Source organism: Chondrus crispus, genomic scaffold, assembly GCF_000350225.1.
Source record: "Chondrus crispus Stackhouse genomic scaffold, scaffold_38, whole genome shotgun sequence".
Classification (NCBI taxonomy): domain Eukaryota; phylum Rhodophyta; class Florideophyceae; order Gigartinales; family Gigartinaceae; genus Chondrus; species Chondrus crispus.
Window position 1 is genome coordinate 221027 of NW_005179318.1, and position 22634 is coordinate 243660.

At 55.5% G+C, this 22634-nt stretch overlaps 1 protein-coding gene across 1 annotated transcript; it reads left to right on the top strand.

Annotated features, from left to right (window-relative positions):
* Positions 1-12347: 12347 nt before the first annotated feature.
* Positions 12348-13199, top strand: CHC_T00006194001 (hypothetical protein). The gene has a single exon (XM_005718604.1). It carries the CDS (start codon positions 12348-12350, stop codon positions 13197-13199), a length of 852 nt encoding a protein of 283 aa, XP_005718661.1.
* The last annotated feature ends 9435 nt before the right edge of the window (positions 13200-22634 follow it).

The window sequence follows — 22634 nt, forward strand, 5'->3', positions numbered from 1 at the left end:
CCGACGCAGTCTCTTTTGGTACGTCTGTCGGAGGGACGTTACATGAAGAAGGTGCGACGTACAGAGAGCTTGCGCGTATCACTGGGGCGATGGCAGAGCTATAGAAGAAGCAGAGGTTTGTTGGGGGCGCACGAAACGTGTCGCCGGAGGCTGAAGGGCAATACAAACCGCACATTGACGGACAAGGACAGGACGGGGATAAGTCCCAACTCAACGAGGGCCTGTCTGTGAGCGAGGAGTGGGACTACCGACGTGTTTGAGGGTTATCACGAGAAGACTTCGTAACGTTAAGAAAAGACTCGGATTTATTTACGGGGGTCGTGACTACTGTCGCGATCGCTAGCGACTCGCGTGGAGGAAGCAAACGGACGCTTAGGGGACTAACGAGAGGCGGATTAACGGAGGCGTACCGAGGGATCGTCGGTGTACCCGAGATCTCAACGATTCGGATCGTTGGAAGGTTCCGACGACCCTGTAGCACGCGCCCTCGGAGGGCAATAGCTTGGATGACACGGCAATTCGGCCTCCGTTTCATGAAGCGGAGGAAGCGTGGCCTCCCCGACGGGATCCCAACCCCGGGGCGGATCAGCAGAGATCGCGGGTCCGTCGGTCGTCGAGAGGCCGTACCCGCGATCCTCATAAGGATCTCGGAGACCCTGCTGCGGCGCGGACGTAGCGCGCCCCAGGGGCCCGACACGAGCGGCTCTGAGAGCGTCACGCTCCCCGCGATATCGATCGCGGTCGGCAACGGCGCGCTGGAGATCGCTCGCGCGACGAGAGGAGGCCCTACGTAAAGCCTCAAGTTCGCCCTGAGCGCCGCGGAGCTGGGCCGCGAGGGAGTCGCGCTCCGCAGCGAAGGATTGGCGCTCCGCCCGAGGCGACGCGCCTCGCTGCTACGCTCAAGATACCAGTTCGTCAGGGTCCGCAGTAGGCCCTCTATGCTCCAAGTCCGATCAATTAGGTTCCCCAGGGCGCGGGACAACCTGGGGATTGCGGTGATCTCTCGGCGAGTTAAATCGAGACGGAGCGCTTGGACCCGCGGGGCACCAGGGTACCCAACGGAACCAAGGGAGGGGAGCGGAGGTAACGTAGACTCCGCCACCGTGCGGGGACCGATATCGGGAAGGCCCCGTACCACGTTTGTCCCAGCCGACGCGACGGCTGGGGACTCCCCGTCGAGGTCGCGATACCTCTTCCGTCGTGCCTCTCGCGCCGTAGAACCGACACCCCCTTTGCTCCGAGAGGGGACCGCCAGGAGGGGATTCGGACGTGCCACGAAGGCATCTCCTTGACAATCATAAGCCAGGAAGGAACTCCGGGTCCCTGTCGTGTAGTTGGTCCACGGTCGCCTGTTACGTTCGGGCACCGCGACGGCGCGGTGCATCAAGTCGAGGACCGAAGTGTAGGACCATGGGACATTCGGGGAACCGCGCTCCAAGGGGTGCAGGGTCACGTCGGGCAGAGGCGGCGCGACCCGACCCAGGAAGGACAGCACACCGACGGGCTGTACGAAGGCGCGTCCATGTACCGAGACCTCGCTCATGAAAGCGTTACAGGTGGACCACGCCCATTCGCACTCGTAATTGTAGACAAGTTCCTCATACGCCGGGTGCCTCGAGTCAGCACACGCGAAGCCGAAATGCTTCAATGCGTAGGGGAGTAACGGATGCACTCCCAACGAAGGGAGTGCCTCCCCTGCTCCCGGCGGGAGCTCCGGAAAATCGCTTCGCGATAGGCCCGGAGAGAAGGCAGCGGATGGGAAGACACGACCGTCGTCCTCGTCAGCGTGGCGGTACGCCGACCAATCATTAGGAGCCAGGGCGATATGGTGGATGCGCATCAGAGCGCAAGCGGACTTCTGCAGAGCCGCACGAACCCTTGAGTAGGCACGAGGACGGGGGCTGACGTACAGCCCCGCTACCTCTGAAAGGATAAAACGACGGGGAGCTCGGGGGTCCCGGTGGAAGAGGTACGTCGACATTCGATCGACGTATTTGACCTCTTCCACACTATAGGCAAACGTCCTATCACTGGGTATCTCGTCCGGAATTTGGTAGGGAGCACCGTCCCCCTCGGACAACAGACGACCCAAGGCAAGGGACGCCTCCGCTGCCAGGCCACCTTCGTAAATGGTGCGGATCCGGCCGCAGGTAAGCCCTCGCCAGAAGTTCGCCGACGGTCACGCCCGACCGAGCGTGACGGCGCCACGCGTAGTTTAGGCGGCTGAGCGGTAACGGAACCGACCGCTCCAGGGGCACCCCCAGCCACTGCGTAGAGGTGTCGGCCACCTCTTCCTCCGTGGCCCTGCCAAGCCGGGACGCTGTCGTCGGAGCACCAGGGCGCCGGCAACTACCGGAAGCTCCATATGAGCCCTCTGTGGGCTGATAAGTGCCCTCGCACGACCATGCCACGAGCTCCCCGCCGGGGGAACCACCGCCGACACCGACACGCGCAGGCCGAGAGGGCATCGGACCCGCTGCCACCAAGGACGATGGCGCACTGGGCGGCAAGGCGGCGAGCGACGGAAGACTTGGCTCTTCGGGCACTGTACGGACCCTCGGGCCTTCCGGAACGGACGGGGAGGCCACCACGGCGTCAGAGCGGCAGCGTTGACGACGGTAGGAGGGAGTCGTGATGCCCCCGCCGCCTCGACGGAGGCGGGGTCATCAAGGGTCGGGGCGCAGACGACCGGTGCGTCCGATCCACTGCCAGACAACGACCGCGGAAGCGAGGGGCTGTCCCGAGGGGTAGCCCGGGGTGACATAGTGAGGACGAAAGGGCGCGAGCCGATTAGGCAGACGAGAGAGTAGGGGGGCTCGTGGAGAAGGAGAAAGAACGCCGCTTGCCGGGTCGGAGGGAGGAGAACGGACTCCCCCGGAGGGAGTAGCGCGGTAATGCCGACGTCGAGCCCCAAAGGCACGCGCACAACCGCACGGCGGCAAGGAGCCGATGCCGAAGAGGGGGGGACGAGGTCCCCGGTTGACAGGAAGGGGGTCGAGAGGTCAGCACGCGCGCAGAGGAGCACGAGACAGGACCCCGGGGATACCGACCAGAGAGCGGAGCCGTGAGAAGGAGCGAAAGGGGCCGTATCGAGTACGCGGATAGACATGGCTCACGCTCTACAAGCACCCGTGGACGCGGACGTCCCCGCTTAAGGGGGGGGGCCGTGTAGTATACCCCCCCCCTGGGGCTTTATCTTAGATTAGATCAACTCAGAATCGGATCGGTTACTGTAGAGCCCGATGCTCTACAGTACCACCACGTGTACCCCCTAGTACAGGGGGCGCACGTGTACACGTGTGCGCGCGGGACCGCAGAACGCACACACACGTGTACTGTCAGCCCCGATGCTGACAGTATTACAGTGTTGACCGACCGCTACAGTACGTCGCTACAGTACATCGGTACTGTACTACTATGATAGGTTATTATGTACATTAAATATAGGGCGGACCGGCGGCGGTGGAGGACGACAAGCACGGACTTGTCACCCACCGACTGTCAAGGTCCGACTTCCCGCTTATTCTAGGGTAGCGCTCGCTAACTACCTTAGAGCGGCACCGAGCGCGGGTTGAGGACGCGCGCGGTACGCCCACGAGTCGGCTCCGCCTCCGCCCGTCGGTACTGGATCGTTACCCAGTACCGCGCCGGGGCGTCGAGACGTCGAACCGCTCGCGCGTACCGGCGTCCTCCCCGTTCCCGCTCTACCACGCTACCCGGGTCCGCTGCCCGGTGCCGTTAGCTGGTGTCCCGCTTCACCCCCGTCTTCCCGTTCGGACAGGGTCTACGTCGAGCTGTGCATACACCCCTCTCCGTTGGGGGTGTTTATGCTACACCCCGAACGTGCGGTGCTCTGACTGAGGGGGATTCCCAATCCTCCCCCTCAGTGCACGACATTTTGGTCTCCCGACCTAGAAGTCTACAGAGTGTCCCTTATCCCTTACCGTTTTTGGTCCGAGGTGTCCTCTCTTTGTTTCAACAGGTTTCGACAAGCTCAAGGCTATGGTATCCGGGTCCGAATCGTCCCGTGAGACCCGTCCTCGAGACGTGCCTCCGCCAGTTGCGGCGTGGATCACTCGGAGTTGCCGCGAGGCCCTCCGAGAAGCTGAAAGATTCACGCTCAATACTGTAGCGGAGAAGCTCACCACGCAATCGTCGGCGCTGCGAGAAAACCTCAAGACTTTTATTGAGGAAACTATCGCGGCACAAGCCGAGGTACAAGCCGCGCGAGAACGCGACCGACTCTCCGCCCTTGAAGGCGTATTAACCACGGCTTGGCAGGCGGATATATCTGCCAGAGTCCATGAGGCGACCAACCTTCTGAAAGAAGAGATCGCTTCCGTGACAGAGGAGCTTGCTGCCCTCCGTCAAGAGCTTGCCCTCGTGAAGAAGCACCGCCCCGATCCGTCGCCTGGCCCGCAGGGCGGATCGGTGAGGCAAACCCCAGCCGCCGCCGCTGTGATCCCTCCGACTACAGTCGGAGTAGCTACGCTCCCTCCTGCGGAGGAGTTACCCCCGTTGAAGAACAGCTTGCTCTTTTAGAACGTAACAATGCCGGCGGTGCAAGCCGCGGGGATACCTGTCCCGTCCATGGAGACCGCTCCCCGATTTTCCGCCAACCCTCAGGCGTCGCGGACTGCGGCGGGAGCCTCCCGCGAGGGAACCTCCGCCGGACCTATCCACGTTGAAGGTGATTTAACTTCCCAGAATTTACTGGGAGGGAACCCCGATCAAGGGGGAAGCTCAGACGATGAGGGGAGTGGACGACGAAAAAAGTCCAAATCCAGTCGGAAAGAGCGGAAGGCGAACCGTCGCAAAGGACGAAAGGATGGTTACCCTCCGGACGGGTACTCGAGCCCGTCCTCGTCATCCTCCTCCGCCTCGGGGTCTGATTCCGAGTCAGAGTCGCTCACGGCTCCCACGCCGGTATTCGGCCCAAAACAGAAAAAGGTTGCTGTTTGGAAGCCGACCAACCACCGTTTCAGAGGTGTGTGTAACTACCGAACATATTGCCTCGTGGATACCAACCAGACCTTGGACGACAGGGTCTACGCAACCACCCGTAAGAGGGTGCAGTACCTCCTCGTGGTTATGTGGGAGAACAAATTCAGCGGGGTAGACCCGATCAAGGTAATCAGTTTCCTTGCCCGTTGTAAGTGGACGACTTGGTTCACCTCCTTCATTATCTTAGATACCCCGGACGTTGCCCGGGGCTGTGCCTTCGACATCAAAAAAAACAAAAAGAAACAAAACCGAAGCGAAGAAAAGGAAAAGAAAAGAAAAGAGAGATCATCGTTATGACCCAGTGAGAATCCCGCGACGCGGGTGTCGGCCGTAACCTTGTCAAAGGCGGAATTGATCTCGAAGATTATCGCCTCTTCAATGTCCTCCTTGAACTCCTTATAGACTTGCTGACCGACCTCCGCGGTGCGGGGTCGTGTCCCCAATGTCTCAAAAATAAAATAAAATAGAACAACACAAAAGCGATCACAAATAAAACAAAAACGAGACCGAACAGTTATGAAGGTAAGAGTGACAAAGGTGGGTTATCCAGTTCATTTCCCCGTTCTTCCAGCGTCCTTTCTTCGCTTGGCCCCCCCTCCGTTACGCGACTTCCGACCTGAGTATCTCATCACGACGCTCATCCTACTCGTGCGCGCGCTGCTTCTACTTGCGGGGGGCTGTCTGAAGGCCCCTCACCTGGTTCGTTCCATCCCATCGTTCCCCCTTTTCTTGACCTTCAGGTCGGCTCGCTCTGCCCCGTGCGGATTACCGCACTGACACTGACATGTGAAATTCTTGGTCACCACTATCCTGATTGCGCTTGCGCGACATGCGCGGGCAAGGATAATATTTTCCGTCGGAAATACGTGACGGCCGTGCTGCGGGGCAATTGCTCAATGGGTTCCCACGTTGCGTCTTTGAGGGTATACCCATACCATCTCACTTTGAGAATTAATTTCTCCCCGTCGTAGCCGTGGTCCACGATCTTGTCGATCACATACTCCTGACTCTCGGTTCCTTCTTCCTGCGTGTCCAGCTGTCGTTCCCCCTTCCGAAGAGCCAGCAACTCATCCTCATCCTGTTCTTCCGAACCTCCCATCTCTTGTAGATCGGGCGGGGTGCCTGCAGCTTCCTGATTTATCAAAGGTCCGTCATCCATCCTATCTTTTGCTTGCGCGGCGGGTTCTTCGCGTTCCCCTTCTCGATTGAGGAGCTGTAGCGCTTGTCGTAGCCCGATTATCGGCGTGTAGTCCATGGGACTAGGGGCTAATTCGACTCTATCTCGCGACACGCGCTCTTCCTGGTCGCCGACGGCAATGACGACCATATTCTCAGTTGACTCCTTCACTTGATATGGACCCGTAGCCACTTGTGCCAACTTAGGTTTCGGCTCGGTGGCCGTGCCTTGCTCTTTCCGAAGGAATACGTATGATCCTGAAGCGATGTCATACTTTGACTTGCGGAGCCTCGCGTCGAAATTTCGCTTGTAGCGCGCTTGTTCTTTCCGCAAGCTCTTACCAGCGCCTTTCATCAGGCCTTCCAACCACGACTGCCATTTCAGGTAGTACGCTCGATTCGAGCTGAATCCTTCCAAGCTTGGCTGTGCTTGTCACGCAATGATTCTCGGCGCCCGAGCTAACACCAGCTCGAAGGGCGCGATGTTCGTAGTTCGATGAACTTGCGTGTTGTATGCGAACGTCACGGCGTCGCTAAATAGGTCCCAGTCCTTGGGATGCTCTCCAATATATTTTCGCAACGCGGAAGTCAGCGTGCGGTTAAACCTCTCAACTTGGCCGTTGGATTGCGGGTGGTACGTAGTCGTGAACACATTGCGTATGCCGAGAATTTGACAGATGTTCTGAAAGAACCGGGCCGTGAATTGTGTTCCATTGTCGGACAGCAGCTTGACCGGCAGTCAGTACACGAATACCCAATGGTGAACGAAGGCTTGTGCTACGTGCGCAGCTGATATCTTCTTCAACAGTACGGTTCGTACCAGTTTCAAGTATCGATCGCTGATCACGAGAATATACCGATTTCCTCGTTTACTTGTAATAAGCTCGCCGAGGATGTCGATGGCGACAAACTCCAGCGGAGCTTTGGGCGTGAACAGCTTCATTTTCTTCGTGTTTCTTCTTAACTTCACCCTTTCCCGTGCACATGCGGCGCAATTCTTCGCGACTGCATAGCAGTCTAGGGCCATCGTAGGCCAATAAAAATATCTTCTCAATGTCTTGTAAAGTTTCCTGCCTCCCGGGTGGCCTGCCAATTTTGCGTAATGGCTTAACACTAGGACGCGGTCCCTTAACGATTGTGGTATCACCACTTGTACAAACTCCGCCGCGGTACGGCATAGGGTTCCTTCGAGTTCCTCGGTCTCCATGCTGAACGTTCTCACCTTTCCAGCGTCCATTTCTTCCTTGATGCGATTGCAGAAGGGGTCGACGGCTTGCTCGCAAATGAGGTCCTCCGAAGTGACAGCTTGGAATTGATCGAGGCGCTCAGGGGCCGCCCCCCTCAAAAGCGAGAATGTCGTCTAACGCGTCAAAATTGTCCTCGTCCTCTACTGTTCCCTCGGCCGGTTCGGCCATGAAGCATGGAATTTCGTCGTCGATTTCGTCGACAGTTTCTCCAGTGGTTCGTAATCTTGACAGGGCATCAGCTTGGCTGTTCGCCTTGCGCTTCTTGTACTTGATTTCGAAATCAAATTCCGAGAGGCGGAGCCTCCATCGGATTAATCTCCCGCTGGGGTCGGTTACGTTCATCAACCACCTCAATGAGGCATGGTCGGTATGTACAATGAAGTGCTCGCCATATATATATGGTCTTAAAGTCTGTACGTCCCAAATTACCGCTAGACATTCTTTTTCTGATACAGAATAGTTTCTTTCGGCTGCGGCTAACGTTCTTAAAAAGAACCCGATGGGTTGTCTGTACGGCCCAAATTACCGCTAGACATTCTTTTTCTGATACAGAATAGTTTCTTTCGGCTGCCGCTAACGTTCTTGAAAAGAACCCGATGGGTTTACGTTGCCCATCCGGATGCGTTTGAAATAATGCAGCGCCGATTTGATAGTTGCTTGCATCGATGTCTACCGAGTATGTTAGGTCCTTCTTCGGCAGCGCCAACACCGGTGGCGCGAAGATAGCGTCTTTGAGCTTATGAAAAGCTTTTTCGCACGGTTCGTCGAATCCTTCCAACTGGACCGGCTGTCCCTTCTTCAATAGTTGATTGAGCGGATGCGCAATTTTCGCATAATGCGGAACGAATCTGCCGTAGACATTACAAAGTCCCAAGAAGCTCCTGAGCTGGGTCTGCGTTTGAGGGTACCTCACTTGTTTCAATGCGGCGGTTCGCGAGGCGTCAACTTCCAATGTACCTGGCCGAACGACATGGCCCAGGTACTTGATCTTTTCGACGAAAAATTCGCACTTGCGAAGCTTGAGCTTCACAACTGCCTTTTCCAATACAGACAGTATCTCCTCCACGTGCACGATGTGCTTCTCCCAGGATTTGCTGAAGATGATGATATCATCTAGATATACCAGACAGCATTTCCAGCGGAACGGAGAGAGCAGGATATCCATAGCTCTCTGAAACGTCGCTGGCGCGTTGGTTAGCCCGAAGGGCATTCTTGAAAAACGGTAGAGACCCGAGTGACACGAAAAAGCTGTCTTGTCGCGGTCTGCTTCCGGAATAGGCATCTGCCAATACCCTGAAATCGCGTCCAACGCGGAAAGACCTTGGTATCTCCCAACGAGTCCAAACACTCATCCCTGCGCGGCAAAGGGTACGTGTCCTTCACCGTTACCGCGTTTAACCTGCGGTAGTCTACGCAAAAACGCATCGATCCGTCCGGCTTGGGCACTAATAAAACGGGAGAAGCCCATTCTGACTGCGGCAGCTCGATGACTCCTGCTTCTAACATCTTCTGTACTTCTGCGTCCTCGACCTCCCGAGCCTTCGGACCGGCTCCGTAGGGAGCTTGTGCAATTGGCCTTGTATCCGGGGCCAGTTCAATCCGGTGGACAGTGGTGTTGATCTGACCAAGGATCCCATCCCACATGCGGGAATATTTTTCAACATCCGACAGAATCTTTCGCGCAGCCGGTCCGGCACGTGGCTCAGGTCGAGCTTCTCCACGTCCGGCGGGGGAGGCTCAATCCGCCGCTCCGGCTTCGTAGTTGCTGTCGCGGAGAGCCCTTCCTCCCGTTCTCCTTGCTGGTCCTCGCGCTCTTGTTCCGACGGTCCGCATCTTCTCTCGCCCGTAGGCGGCGGGGTAGAATTAGTAAATTTTTCCTCATCCCTTTCTTGAATTCCAAGTACCTCACCAATGGTGGTATTGCTCTTGAATACGGCCCTCGGGTGCGGTAGTAGTTCCGCCACCACTTGGCCTTTTTGAAACCGGACCGGGTAATTCCTAAACTTCGCAACAAGCGATCTAAAAGGGGTGTCAGGCTCAACCGGAACTACACTGTTGGTGCTTACCAGCCCGTGCTTGTCGTACAGGGGTGCGTAGGGTTGAACGACGACCAGCCCAGTTCTCTTCGAGGTACATTCGACCATGCTTTGCGTCCCTGGCTCAATGGTCGTGGCTCTTGCCACCTTCACCCTGGGGGAAACTCGTTCCCTTTTTGCATCAGTCTCACCCTCTCCGGGGACCAAATGCTTCTTCGATCTTCTCGCCGAGAATCGCCGTACGATCGGAACCTTCGAGAAATCTGCCAACTCAACTGTCCTCTTACATGGGTATATAGCCTCCATGAACCTATCGCAATAGTCCGCTCCTAGAATTAGAGGGACTGCGAGTTTCTACAACTACAAAAATCCGTGTCTGTGTGTGTGTCTGTATGTCCTTGCGCTCCCGCGTTGCCATTGGCGCACGGGGGCGGCGCCGCGGTGACAAGTGGCGGCCACGGGGACACGTGGCGTGACAAGTGGCGACACGTGGCGGTTTTTTCGCAGGCCAGGCCGCCACGGGGACACGTGGCGTGACAAGTGGTGGCGGCCACGTGCGGGGCGGCCTGGCCGCAGGCCGGGCCGCCCCGAGTTGCAAGTGGCGACACGTGGCGGTAAAATTAATTTTATTTTGAATTTCGAACTCTTACCCCAATGCGGCACTACAGTAGCGTGCCGGTGACAAATGGCGACACGTGGCGCCGCCCCTGGTGACAAGTGGCGGTGAGGCGAAAGCGCGCACGAATAGAAACGTTTTTTACATAGCCGCACGTCGGCAGCACAGTACCTGCTTTCGAGTTCAACAACCTTCAGCAAATTTTCACCACGTGACGGCTCCCTGGTAGCGTGGTGACCAGAGTCTGGGCAAGGCAGCGATCGTGATTCTATGCCGGCTTAGTAGTGGGCTGAATACGGCATTCCCCGCGAAAAGTTTACCGGATTGCTTGACGGCATCCGGATAGTCCCTAGGTGCTATTGCGCTTTGCTTTTAGTAAAGCGTGGTAGTCTGCCGCTGTGCAGGAAGCCTAATCCGATAGGGCACCATTTATTGGTGTTGTAGTATCGGGCTCGGAACAACGGCCTCCGCAGAGCAATCTGCGGACGTCGGACTGACGTTGTTTTCAACGTCGACAACGAAGATCAAACGCAGCCTCCGTGAAACTATAGAGGCTGCAAGAAGACCCAGTGTAGGTGCCGTTAGGGCTTGGGAAACCTAACCACCGCACTGAGGGAAAAGGGAGCGCGCGTACTTAGCGACCCCGGCGGGAAGAGCCTTGCAAGAGGTTCTTTCTAATACCGGGCTCCCTGGGAGTAGAAATAGACAAGGTGGTCGTACTCTGAGTATTAATACTGTACCCTGTGTATAGAAGGACCATTAGTCTATTTCTATTTCGTTTTTGGTTCTTTTGAATCACGGGATAGTACAAGACAATAAAGGCCCTATATTGTTACTCTTTTGCTAAGTGCTCTTGCGGACGACCTAGCTGGCTGACGTTGCGTTTAGACCTTTGAGGACTGCTTGCTACGACTCATAGCGATCTACAACGGACCCCTCGCACTTGCGTCAACCCTAGCTGCACTTGCAGGGATAACACTAGCGCGCCAAGCAGAACATAAATGGCGAGACCAGCAGATGAAGACGTAGCAGAAGCAAGAAGGCAGCAAAGAAACGCGCGTACAAGGGCAAGGAGAGCGCAAGAGTCGGAATCTGAAGCTCAAGCACGTCGTGAGGCAGGTCGAGCTCGGGCGAGAATCCGGAGGGGACAACACACCGAATCTGAGGCTCAAGCGCGTCGCCAAACCCTCCGGGAACGTACTGCAGCACGAAGAGCAGCAGAGACTTCTGAGCAGCGCGAAGAGCGTCTTCGTCGAAACAGGGAGAGAACCAGGGCGCGCAGAGCCGGTCAATCACGGACAAAGGGTCCCAGAGAGTCTCCAAAGCTCCGAGCAGCAACGGAACGTGCCAGAGCCTCGAATCGAGCATCTATGCAAAGCACGAGACAGTCTGAGAGCACTCCTGACCGCATAACTCGATTGGAGGCCTCTCGTGTCTCAATGCAACAGAGAAGAGCTGACGCGACAACCCCAGAGAGACATGAGCGTCAAGACTCAAACCGAAGATCCACAGAAGCAGCTAGAGCGGAAGAAAATACCCCCCTCCGAGATGCACGGCGCGAAGCGGATCGCAATGCGACACGAGGAGCTAGAGCCGAGGAAATTACTCCTGCTCGTGAGGTGCGGCGAGACCTTGACCGTCTATCCACCCAACGATCAAGGGATGCACAAGACATACCGACTCAGAATGCCCGGCAACGATCCGACGGCCAGGCTCGAACGGCTTCTCGGCAGCTCTTCCCCCCACTACCCGAATCGTCGCCTTCGTATCGCGATCTCGGCATGGTCCATATTGAGTGTTCGCACTGCAAAGCTCTGCATTTCGTCCAAGAACGCATCGTGAGCAGCTCTGCCGCAAGGCCCATGTTTTCCACATGCTGTGGGAAGGGGAAGCTGTCACTGCCCCTTCTCACCGACCCGCCAGCTCTTCTGCGCTCTCTTCTCATCGATGATACTCCAAGGGCCCGCCGCTTCCGTAAAAACATTCGAGCATACAATTCAGCGCTGTCTATGGCGTCCGTGGTCGCCAAATGGGTGAACAGAGGGCCCGGTACTTCCAATTTTAACCCCAAAATGACGATGCAGGGCGAGATGTACCATTACATGGGTCCCATGATGCCCCTTCGGAGGAAAGTTCCTCGTGCTCGCTGGAGACTTTAGACAAATCCTTCCCGTCGTTCCGGGCGGGTCCAGAGGTCAAATCGTGAGTGCGTGCGTCAAGGCTTCCCCGCTGTATCGAGAGTGCCGATTCCTGCGCCTTACCGAGAACATGCGCCTTGCTGCTCTCCGAGCGGACTCTGCAGCAGATGTGGAGGCTCTCAACTTTCCAGAATTCCTTCTCAGCGTCGGGGAAGGCAGACTTCAAGGCGAACAGCGCCCGGAATGGATCTCACTACCACAGTCCGTTGCGTTCGAGCACACCATCCGCAATTTATGCCTCAAGGTCTTCCAAGGCATTCGAGACAATCACGCCGACCCTGCCTGGCTCACCAAGCGCGTTATACTCACCACAAAGAACAGGCCGCTCGAGGAAGTCAACGAGGTCATCGGCAACATGATTCCGGGATCGTATCGAACGTATTTGAGCGCAGACAAGGTCGACAACGAGGACACCAACGCGCTGATCTATCCCACAGAAATGCTCAACACCTTGACCGCCGGATCTGCTCTACCAGACCACAAGCTCAAGCTCAAGAAAGGCTTCATCGTCATGCTTCTGCGCAATCTCGATCCCGCTACCGGTCACGTCAACGGCGCGCGATATGTCATCCAGAACATGACCAACAACCTGCTCTTTCTACACGTTACCACCGGTTCACACCAAGGCAACAGACTGTGTCTTCCTCGAATGCCCTGCGGACCAGGAGACGACAACTTTCCCATCCCTGGCTTCACCCGAACGCAGTTCCCCATTCGCACGTGCTTCGCCCTTACAACGAACAAAGCGCAAGGCCAATCCTTCGGTGGCCGCATTGGTCTCGACTTACGAGATCACTGCTTCTCGCACGGTCAACTCTATGTCGCACTATCAAGGACTACTCACCCAGGCAACGTCACTGTCCTCACTCGAGAGTCCAATGAAACCACGCGAAACGTAGTGTACCCCGAGGTCCTTCAGTAGTTACCAAAAAAAGTAAACGCCATTGTCTTTACATATTTTCATTGCCACCCTTCCCAAATAGTGTTCCTCCACGCTTCCTTGGCTCGGCGCGCGAAGCGCGCACGGAGCCCACTTGTTTCACAAACTATAAATTCGACTGTAGCCACGAAACGTCCAAGTCTCACAGGCATTTTGAGTGTACCTAGAGTTCGGAGTGGCCTGTTATTCGCATCGCCGATGTCCTGGGTCGGTCCGAAGGACACAAGCGTTTCCATTCCTGCGGGAAGCTCGGATCTCCGGATGAGATTAGGTCCCGCGCCGGTGTCCAACACGGACAGTACACGGCTCATCAATCCGACCGTCGGTCCAATGTCCGCGAAGACTTTGTAGTTTTTCCTCGCAAGGACCAAAATCTTCTCGGGACATTCCCCGCGCTTGACCCTGTACCAGAGGCGTCGGACTTGCTCCAGCGGATCGTCCTTGCCTCTTCGCAGAATCTTCTTGACCCCAATAGGTCCTTTCGGGTTATCGATGATTCCAACTGTCTTCTCGTCTTCGACTGCCTCCTTTGCTAAAAGCGGGGAACGGAACTGGGTCCCGGACATGGTTCGCCGGACACATGTCTCTCCTTTCGAATTTTTTGAGATTCCCCCCCTCAGTTTTCCTGTCGCTGCGAATTTCTTCTCCAATCCGACGACGACCCCGCGGCCGGCCTTCCTGATGTCCGGTGCGAACCTTCGGCAGAATCACTCGGTGTGCTCGCCGCCTGAGATTCGAACCATTGTTTTACCTTCAGGTAACTTGTCGACGGAATTCCCAACCTCTCCATCGGGGAGAGCATCTCGTAGTTCTTCAGAACTCGGTGCATCTCTCGGAACGAGAGCAAACACGTAGGCGCTCCGTGCCCCTTCTCGTAGCAATGGTAGCATACGAGGCCACGCTTCTTCTGAGGGTACGGCGACCTTGGCGGTCCTCGGGCCGTCGGCCGGCCCGTCCAGCCCGGTCTTCTGAAGGCCGTACCCTTGTTTTCAATCGCAATTCTTGGCGCTGGCGTGTGTCCGCGCCCTCGAAACGGTAACACGGGTTCCGCGGCCTCTGTATACAAGCCCGTCGTATACGTGGGCGTCTGTAGCGTAGACATCCCACTAGCCCCGTGATCCTCGTCTCCATACCCCTCGGAGGGGTCATAAAAATCGCCCTCGGCGACCAGCGCTCCTGCGTATCCGTTTTCTTCCTGATCAACAGGAGTAGGTCCTCTGGACGCAGAAAGTGAAGCGGCCAAGTGAACCGCGCCGCGGGTTTTTCGCGTGGGGTGCGAAGGCTAATGCTTCCCCACCGCCCTTAGCGTCGCTGGCGCTTGGATGGTGACTCTCCTAGTCTTCTTCTCCTTGGCGCGGCTCGCCGAGCCATGCGCCTTCGCGTAATTAACTAGTCTCAAAAACGAAACGTCCCGATTGTCTTGTCGGTATTGCGATACCATCGGCTTGATGCTCGAATCGAGTCCTTCAATAAACATCGTCATTTGTTCTTCTATTGAATATATGTTTCCACATCGATTGCTCGCGTCCGTCAGACGGATGCAAAATTCGATCTCGTCTTCAGACGGTAGTTGCTGTACTTCCCGCAAAGCGAGTACGGCTTGGCGGATGGCCTCATCGGTGGCGAAGCTTCGCAATAGCCACTGTATGGCCTCCGGCCAGACGGATATTTTCCCATGGTGGGACCCCGCCGTTTGTGACACCGAAGTGTACTGTCTCAGGGCGATTCCGCCGAGGAACTCCGGTAGCAAGCGGATTGCTTGGCATTCGTTCATCTCCTGAGTGTCGAATTCTTGGACTATCTTAGCTAAAAAATCGAGAACTAATACGCCATCGTCTCCTGTGAACATATTGTCTCTCTTCATCTTTGGTGGTACGTCTCTTCTGATCTTTCGCACGGCGGTCCGCTGCTTGCCCGACAAACGTGTCTGCGGGTTCCGCAGGCGGTACGTCCTGTACGAAAGCCACTTCTTGGAGAGGTGGTTGGTCGGATTTAATTCCTCCAACTCCTCCCATCGCTGTCCGCACCGCGTCGCGATGTCTTCCGGCTCCGCTTCTTGGTCTCTGCGCGAGGCGGAAGAAGTGACTCCGCCTCTTCTGGAGCTCTTCTTATTTGACGAAATTCCATTTCCGTCTGTCGATCTTCCGTCTGAATTTCTTGAATGGTTCGACGAGCCGTCGTCACCATTTTCTTCTGAAACATTCGACTCCGAATTTGAGTCGCAATTTTCGCGGTCGTCACTACAGTGACTTTTCTTCTTCTTTCGGCCTTTGGCCGACTTGGGGTTCTTCCACTTGGAATCCCGGGTCCGGACTGACTTGTCCTTCTTCGTTGGACTGTCGATTTCTTCTCCGCCGGAGAGCGATCCCGCGTCCAAACTTGGTTCGGCCCGGCCCGCCGCTTGCTCAAGGTCCGTGAGTCGCCGCGAAGCGCGGTAAAACCAGTCGTCGATGCTGTCCCTTGTCTTGGCCAGCGTTTCCAGGGCCTGATTCGCGTCTCGCCGCGCTTCTTTCGCGGCGAGCTTTAGCGAATCCAGCACTTCCGGATATCGGCCCGGGGACGCATCGGTATCTAAATTCTCAACGAGAACCACACGGGCTGTCAGCTCTTCAAGCGCAGCGTGGAACTCGGATTTTAGCAACTCCTGTTGCTTCTGAAAAATGCCCAGAAGTTCGTCGAGCTTGCTCTTCGTCTCCTGTCGAATCTCCTCGCTCAATTTTTCGAACTTCTCTTCCAGGCCGTTCTTCTCAACGGCTGTCCCCGAAGGGGACGCTTCTGCAACTGGATCAGTAGCCGAATTTCCTTGGCTACGTGTACGAGGTCCTCGCGGAATCCTCGACTCTTGCGCTGATCCAGCCCTTCTGACCCCAGGACCGACGTCCTTGGATTGGCTTGATGCCATGGTCCGCTCTTAATAAACGAGACCTTATTGAACTAATTTACCTATTTCCGTCTTCTGATTTCAGTTCCAGATTCTAGGTCGGGCTTCGTAGTTTCCACATTCTAGGTCGGGAGACCACTTATGTAGTGCAATGTGCCTGTCAGGCCGGAACCAGGGTCCAACGGTCCAGCGACAACACAACCAACAAAAAACAACCAACAAGAGTTGCCGACGGCACAGCCCTACGGAGTGTCCGATTCTTTCTTTCCCTTTAAGTGGGTTTGCGGCCCACAGTAGCTCAAGTCCCTGATAGGGGGGGGGGGCAAAAGGAAGAGGCCCGTCCCGGGACGAATGGTGGTAGAGTTTTGTACAGGCAGTTGCTAGGCAAGTTCGGGGCCGTGATTGGGAAGCCGGGCCCGATGAGTCGTAAATCCAATGCTCGCGGAGCACCTGTTACACCTTATACCCTTGATAAGGTCTTCGACGGGGGCGTCGCAACGCAGCCCGTCGGGAATTAGCAAACACGTAGCAGCGCTACACCTCCGTACTGCCCGATGGCAAAGTACCGACACCGGAACGGTCGCAACCTGTATCCAATGGAACCAACACTGCCCTGTATACACAACAGGACCTTCGAGGGAGACGTCGTCGCAACAGCCTCCGTCGGTAGACGCAAACAAGTAGCAGCGCTACACCCACGTGTCGCCCGACGGCCAAGACACCTACAACGGTCCGGTTGCAACCAAAGCCGATGCCAACACAAGATAAGGGAATAGAAATAGAGATAGATATAGAAAAGGATAGGTGAAATAAAGGAAAAGGAAAGGGAACCCCCGAGCGCAAAGGATAACGTAATCTGTGGTAAGAGGGAGCGTCTTGGGAAAGACGGACTTCGACCAAGGCGATATTCAACTCTGGCAACTCCGGTTACCTTTACTGACTTGGTGGTCAGAGGGCTAAGGTATATATCGCCCCGCCGGAGCCACTACAGTAGCTCGCGGCGCTAGATCCTAGATCTAATCTAGTGTGAGCAAAATTAATGCCAACTAATTAACTAAATAAAATAAAATAATTAAAAATTAAAACTGTGCAATTATTCACACGTGTGTCCCCCAACCCGGACTACTTTTCATATCCAAATATTTTCTTTTCTTTTCACCCCCCTTTTCAGGTGCGTATTGCACTACATGTTGGCAGGGCCATCAAGATCGCTGGACGTTTCTTGGAATGTTTTCCGCATGCAATACAGGGAGCTTCTATAGACACTGGACAGGGTCTTCAGAAACCTGTTTCGACACTTTGAAAGTGCCAAAATCACCGCATTCGCACACATAAGCTAAGTTTGGTCGTACCACATGACAGTAGTATAAGGAAATTGATGGGCAATGCGCGCAAGCAGTAACTCATCGTAATGTCGATAGCGATGAGTTCGAATTAACAAGATTCGGGGTGCGGGAGCAAAAAGTTAGGCAAGAGGACTAATACACCCACGTACCTAGGTAGGCAGGAACCATTCATGTAGTAGTATGATGTACCAAAATTTCCATATTTTATTCTTCACTCACAACCTGCATTAGGACCGAATTTGAGAAACAATGGCCTTCTTTTATTGTACTACCACACAGCCACCCCAGCTAGGCTGGTTGCTGTATAATCCATGGTAGTGGAACTAAAAGTGTGGCCGTCGAGACTGTACTTTAAATAGTCCTTGCGAATTCATCGTTCCCGACAAGGAACCTTTTGCTGTTGGATGTGGCATAGCCGGGTGACGAAAGGAGAGTTCGCGCGCTGGGTCGGCGCGCGCGCCCATCCTCGAGTTCGAAGCCCTATTTTGTCCACCAGGCCTATTTTCAGCATTCGGTGGCCACTGTAAGGCGCGTTTTTGTAAACAAGCACAGTTGAAAGAGAAAGCCAAGCGTCTTGGAAAAAAGGGAGGGAGGGTGGGAAAGAGAGAGACATACCGTAGGAACTGCACTGCTCCGGCAGGCACAGATCTCAAATACTTGTGCTCTTACCGGCGCCGGAGGCGGCGGTTGGTCCAATTCGAATTAGTGATCTGATCATGACGGATTGCGTACACGGCGTGTCATACCACCTGCGTGGCTACCCTTACTATCCATGACGTCGTTTTATTTCATCCAAAAAAACAAGTCTTCACAAGACGAAACCCCAAGGAAATACAGTGTCAACAGTGATCCGCGGCGATGCGCAAAGGGCATCGACGGCCACGCTTACCAGAGCGGGGTTGGAGCGGGCAGCACAGAATTTGGCGCGATAGGCCCGAACACCCAGTACGACGCAGGACTCGATTGCAGCGTGCGGTCGAAATAGCTATTGGCCATGCCCCCATTCCGAGGTCCCCAACCAAAACGACTGAGCCGCACCTCCAGAGGGATCCCGAAAAGGACTTGCTTCGTGTGCGCCCCAATTCGTAAATAATGGGACGTGTAATTTCCCTCGGTCGGTGCGGCTATGTCGAGGGCGTGCAAGCAATTTTTCAAGGCGTTCGTCAAGTGTCCCGAACGCCAATGTGCGTTTTCACCTTGCAGCCCAAAGAATCGATCATGCGCGCCCCGAGACTGATGTTGGCGCAGGATGACATCCAGTGGAGAAGAAAGACCAGGCAGGCGGTGGTAGCGTACGAGGCGAACGGTACTGGCAGGACGTTTTTTAACAACGGACAGGCAGACTGTGACAGCTTCCGATGAAACCTCAGTCAACGCGGTGCGGAGAGAAGCCACAGAGCTCTCGCGCAAGCCACTCATGACGTAACTCAGGACGCACATGGCCGAATCACGTAGGAGAGACTGCGTAGCGGTCGTGAGCCACAGATGGCAAATGCGATGCAAAAGCGAAGCTGGAATACCACAGCGAACGATTTGCTGCGGAAAATTCTGCTCTTCCCATCGGCGATAGCCACGCAGCACGTGGAACATCACTGGGTACGGTGGAACTGGATTGCCGGTGAGTAGAAGCTGCATCTGGCGGATCGCACTAACAAACTGAGGGATCGAGGAGCTTCCCACCGAACGACGACCCGCTTCGCGCTCTGCCCCAAGCCATCCCACGAAGGAAAGGAGGTGCGCTTCGGTCACGGGGAGAACGGGTCGGTCATCGCTATCGCAAAACCAGCCAGGCTCGCCACTGGGAGTGACGAGAGAGGCCTGTGCCATCACTCCAGGCATACTGCTCCAAGAGGCGTGCGGTCGTGGCGGTGGCAGCTGTAGGGCCTCCAGTGGCCGTAATTGCCGGCTGCATACGCCGCGAGGCGCGCGTACCTATGCATCCAGATTGAATTCCAGCATCAATAGATGCCATTCCTTGTTCAACTTCCGATGCCCTTCCAACATCGCCTGAGGAGGCCCCTCCAACCGCTTGGCTGTCTGAGTCAGATCCAGGCCGCTGAGTGCCATGGCTGCCGCGGCCAGTCCGGAATGAGGAGAATCGCCGGCGCGCGTGTCGCCCGCAACTTGTGCACTGTGGCCGAGATGAGCTCCACTGGAGGGCAAAGGAGCCGGCCTGATCCGTTGAGCTCGGCGTTGCGAGCTCCTGGTAGGCTTGTCGCTGGAGATATGACGGATGCTCCCCGGTTGAGCGGTAGGGAAAAACGTCGATGGGAGCCTTCATTCCAGCCGGCACGGATTGCCGCAGCTGCCGTCTAATCTGGAAGTCGCCACGTGAGAAGCATCGCGGCAACGCGTCTGCGAAGCGATTGGCCACTGAGGGAATCCATTCTGAGCGTATTTGGAAACCCTGTGGATTGTAGCATAACCCCCTCCCGGAATTAGAATTAGATTAGATTTATAACTGTAGAGCCCGAGCTCTACAGTACCTCAGTACGCGCGCACACGTGTACCCCACGTGTAAGGGGGCGCGCAGACATACGTGTATGACACGTGTGCTGCCAGCCCCGACGGCTGACAGCGCTACAGTGCAGGCCGACCTGCACTACTGTAATATTATGATAGGTTACTCTGTATATTAAATATGAGCGGACCACCGGCGGTGGAGGACGACAAGCACGGACTTGTCAAGGATCCTCCACCTTGGTCCGCCCGCATACTTTTAGGTACTTCCGTCCGTTTTAGCTAGGAGTAGCACCGCGCGCGGGTTGAGGACGCGCGCAGCACGCCCACGAGCCGGCTCCGCCTCCGCCCGTCGGTACTGGATCGTCACCCAGTACCGTCCGGGGCGTCGAGGCGTAGAACCGCTCGCGCGTGCGCACGTCCTCCCCGATCCCGCTCTACCACCGCTACATCGAGCCCGTGCTCGGTACCGTGGGTGGGCCGTGCTTCTATCTTCCTGCCGATCGGGGTCTTTCCGAACTGTCAGTACTCACCCCCCTCGTCGTTGGGGGTGATTATACGAAATCGATCGAGGACACACTTCAGACGGCGCAGCTCGTGCATCATGCGCAACTCTCTGACACCATGGCGTTTGTAATATAGACGACGGCCATATTGTCGACATGGAGCAATAGATGCTTGCCACTTTGACTAACGAGTTCCGACCCGATACGCCGTGTCAGCAGTTTCCAAATGGCCTTCAACTCTCGGTACGAGATGCTCTCCGCGCGGTCTTTCCAGGTCCATGTTGTAATTCTACGACCACATGCTGACACGGATGACACACAATGACAAGTATGACACGTGTAAACACAAAAACACTACGTATGACGAACGGAACAGGTTGGGGTTTCAACGTATACACGTGTCATTTCTGTACATGGTTGCTCTCTACAGTACTTCAGGAGCAAGTTTGGCTCTCAACGTGTACACTTGTGAAATCTGTACACGGCTGCACTCTACAGTACACTCTGACCATGTTTCATTTTCTCCGCCCGACACCTGTATGACCTGGACACATGGCCTCATTACACTGTCGAATGCGTACAGTACGCCTGTAGTCTTAAAAACAAAGTGGAGAACCTGGGTGGCGGATGCCTGGCACGTGCCAAAGGTTTACAGCGTCCGTGAAGCGCAGCACGGGTACAGCAGGACACTAAGATACCGTTCCGCGAGTTTTGAATTCGTGAGGCAAAATGTGCGCTGTTGTAAATGACAGTGGACAGGACCTCACGAGAGATTCAGATTCGTAAGGTAACGTGTGCCCTGTAAACAGTCCTTGCAGGATTGATTTGAATTCATAAGGCAACGTGTGAGCTGTAAACGTGCCTTACGAATTTGTGCCACGCTGGATTTGGACGAGTAAGGGAATTTGTGCTTTGCTGTGCTTTGTTGTACTGCCTTACTAATTCCTCCGTCATGACGGTGGTAATTCGTAAGGCGGCTTTTGTGCTGTTTGCTGGGCCATCGTCAGGCTGGCTAGATAGCAAGACGGGCACATTTGTTAGAGCCAATACATTTGTAGCATGTGTGTCGTAGTGTTTAGTCGTAGAGTTCTAGATGTTTAACCGAAGTGTATAAGTAGTGCCAAAAGTTGGCGACTTGAAGTAAATTGGCATCAAACTCTTCAACATCATCTCATTAACCGTCCTTCGAATCCCCTTCGCCCTGCTGACCTACCATTAGTCTAAACACTCTGATCTTGCCACTGTCCGTCGATCGCTGCGGACAGGTCTTGCTTGTTCAACGTGCCCCCAAAGCCGACATCCGCGGCGTCTGTGTGCATCGAGGCGGTCGGTACAAAAGTGCGCATCAATGCTCTCGAGCAGCTCTTTGCGAGACAGGCGTTTCTAGGTAAGCAGATCTCGAATGCTCTGATGACTGAGACGCACACGGCCCCGATGGTCTAGACCACGCCCGGAAGACGTGTCCCAGTATAAAGCACGTGTGTAAAACCTTGCCCACGGCATTGCTAATGTGAGAGAGACGCACAAACCGCAGAAGTGCGTCCACTTCCGTTTGGCAACCCACCGCTTCCCATGTCGGACGCTTCGCAAAAGCTGGCGGCCAATCGCCGCACTTTCGCAGCCTTCCTCCGGGCCACAAAAAACTTTATGTGCACACTGTCGATGTGCTCACCAAGGTGCTCGATGGAGATCGAGCCTACCCATTCTCCTTTGCTTCGATGCCGTTTCAGTCCGAGCTGCGACATCAGTTAGTCGATACCTCGTTTTGCAGCCATGCAATGACGTTCTCGGGCGGCCACGCTAAAAGGGGACGGAAAGATGAGAAAATCGTCGAGGTAGGCTAACACTCTGTACCCCAGGCTGTGCAACTCTGTAAGAAAAGGAACCATTAACTGAGTGAACCGCCATGGCAATCGGCCCCCACCCAAATGGAAGAGCGACACATTGATAATAGCGGCCTTCGAAGCGGAAAATGACCCACTCCCGCATCTGTGGGTGGAGTCGGAAGTGTCGATATTCCTTCTGTATGTCCATTGACAAGAACTGGTCCTCTTCCTGAATCTCCATCGCCAGCTGGGAGAGACATTCCATTCTGACTGTTCCTTTTCTCCAATGCTTCGACTGAAGGCTCAGGTTGAGAACGAACCTCCCTTTTCTGCCCTTGGCACCCTCCTGTCATACCACAAAGGCTGACGAGATCACGGCACCCCGTCTTGTCGACCGT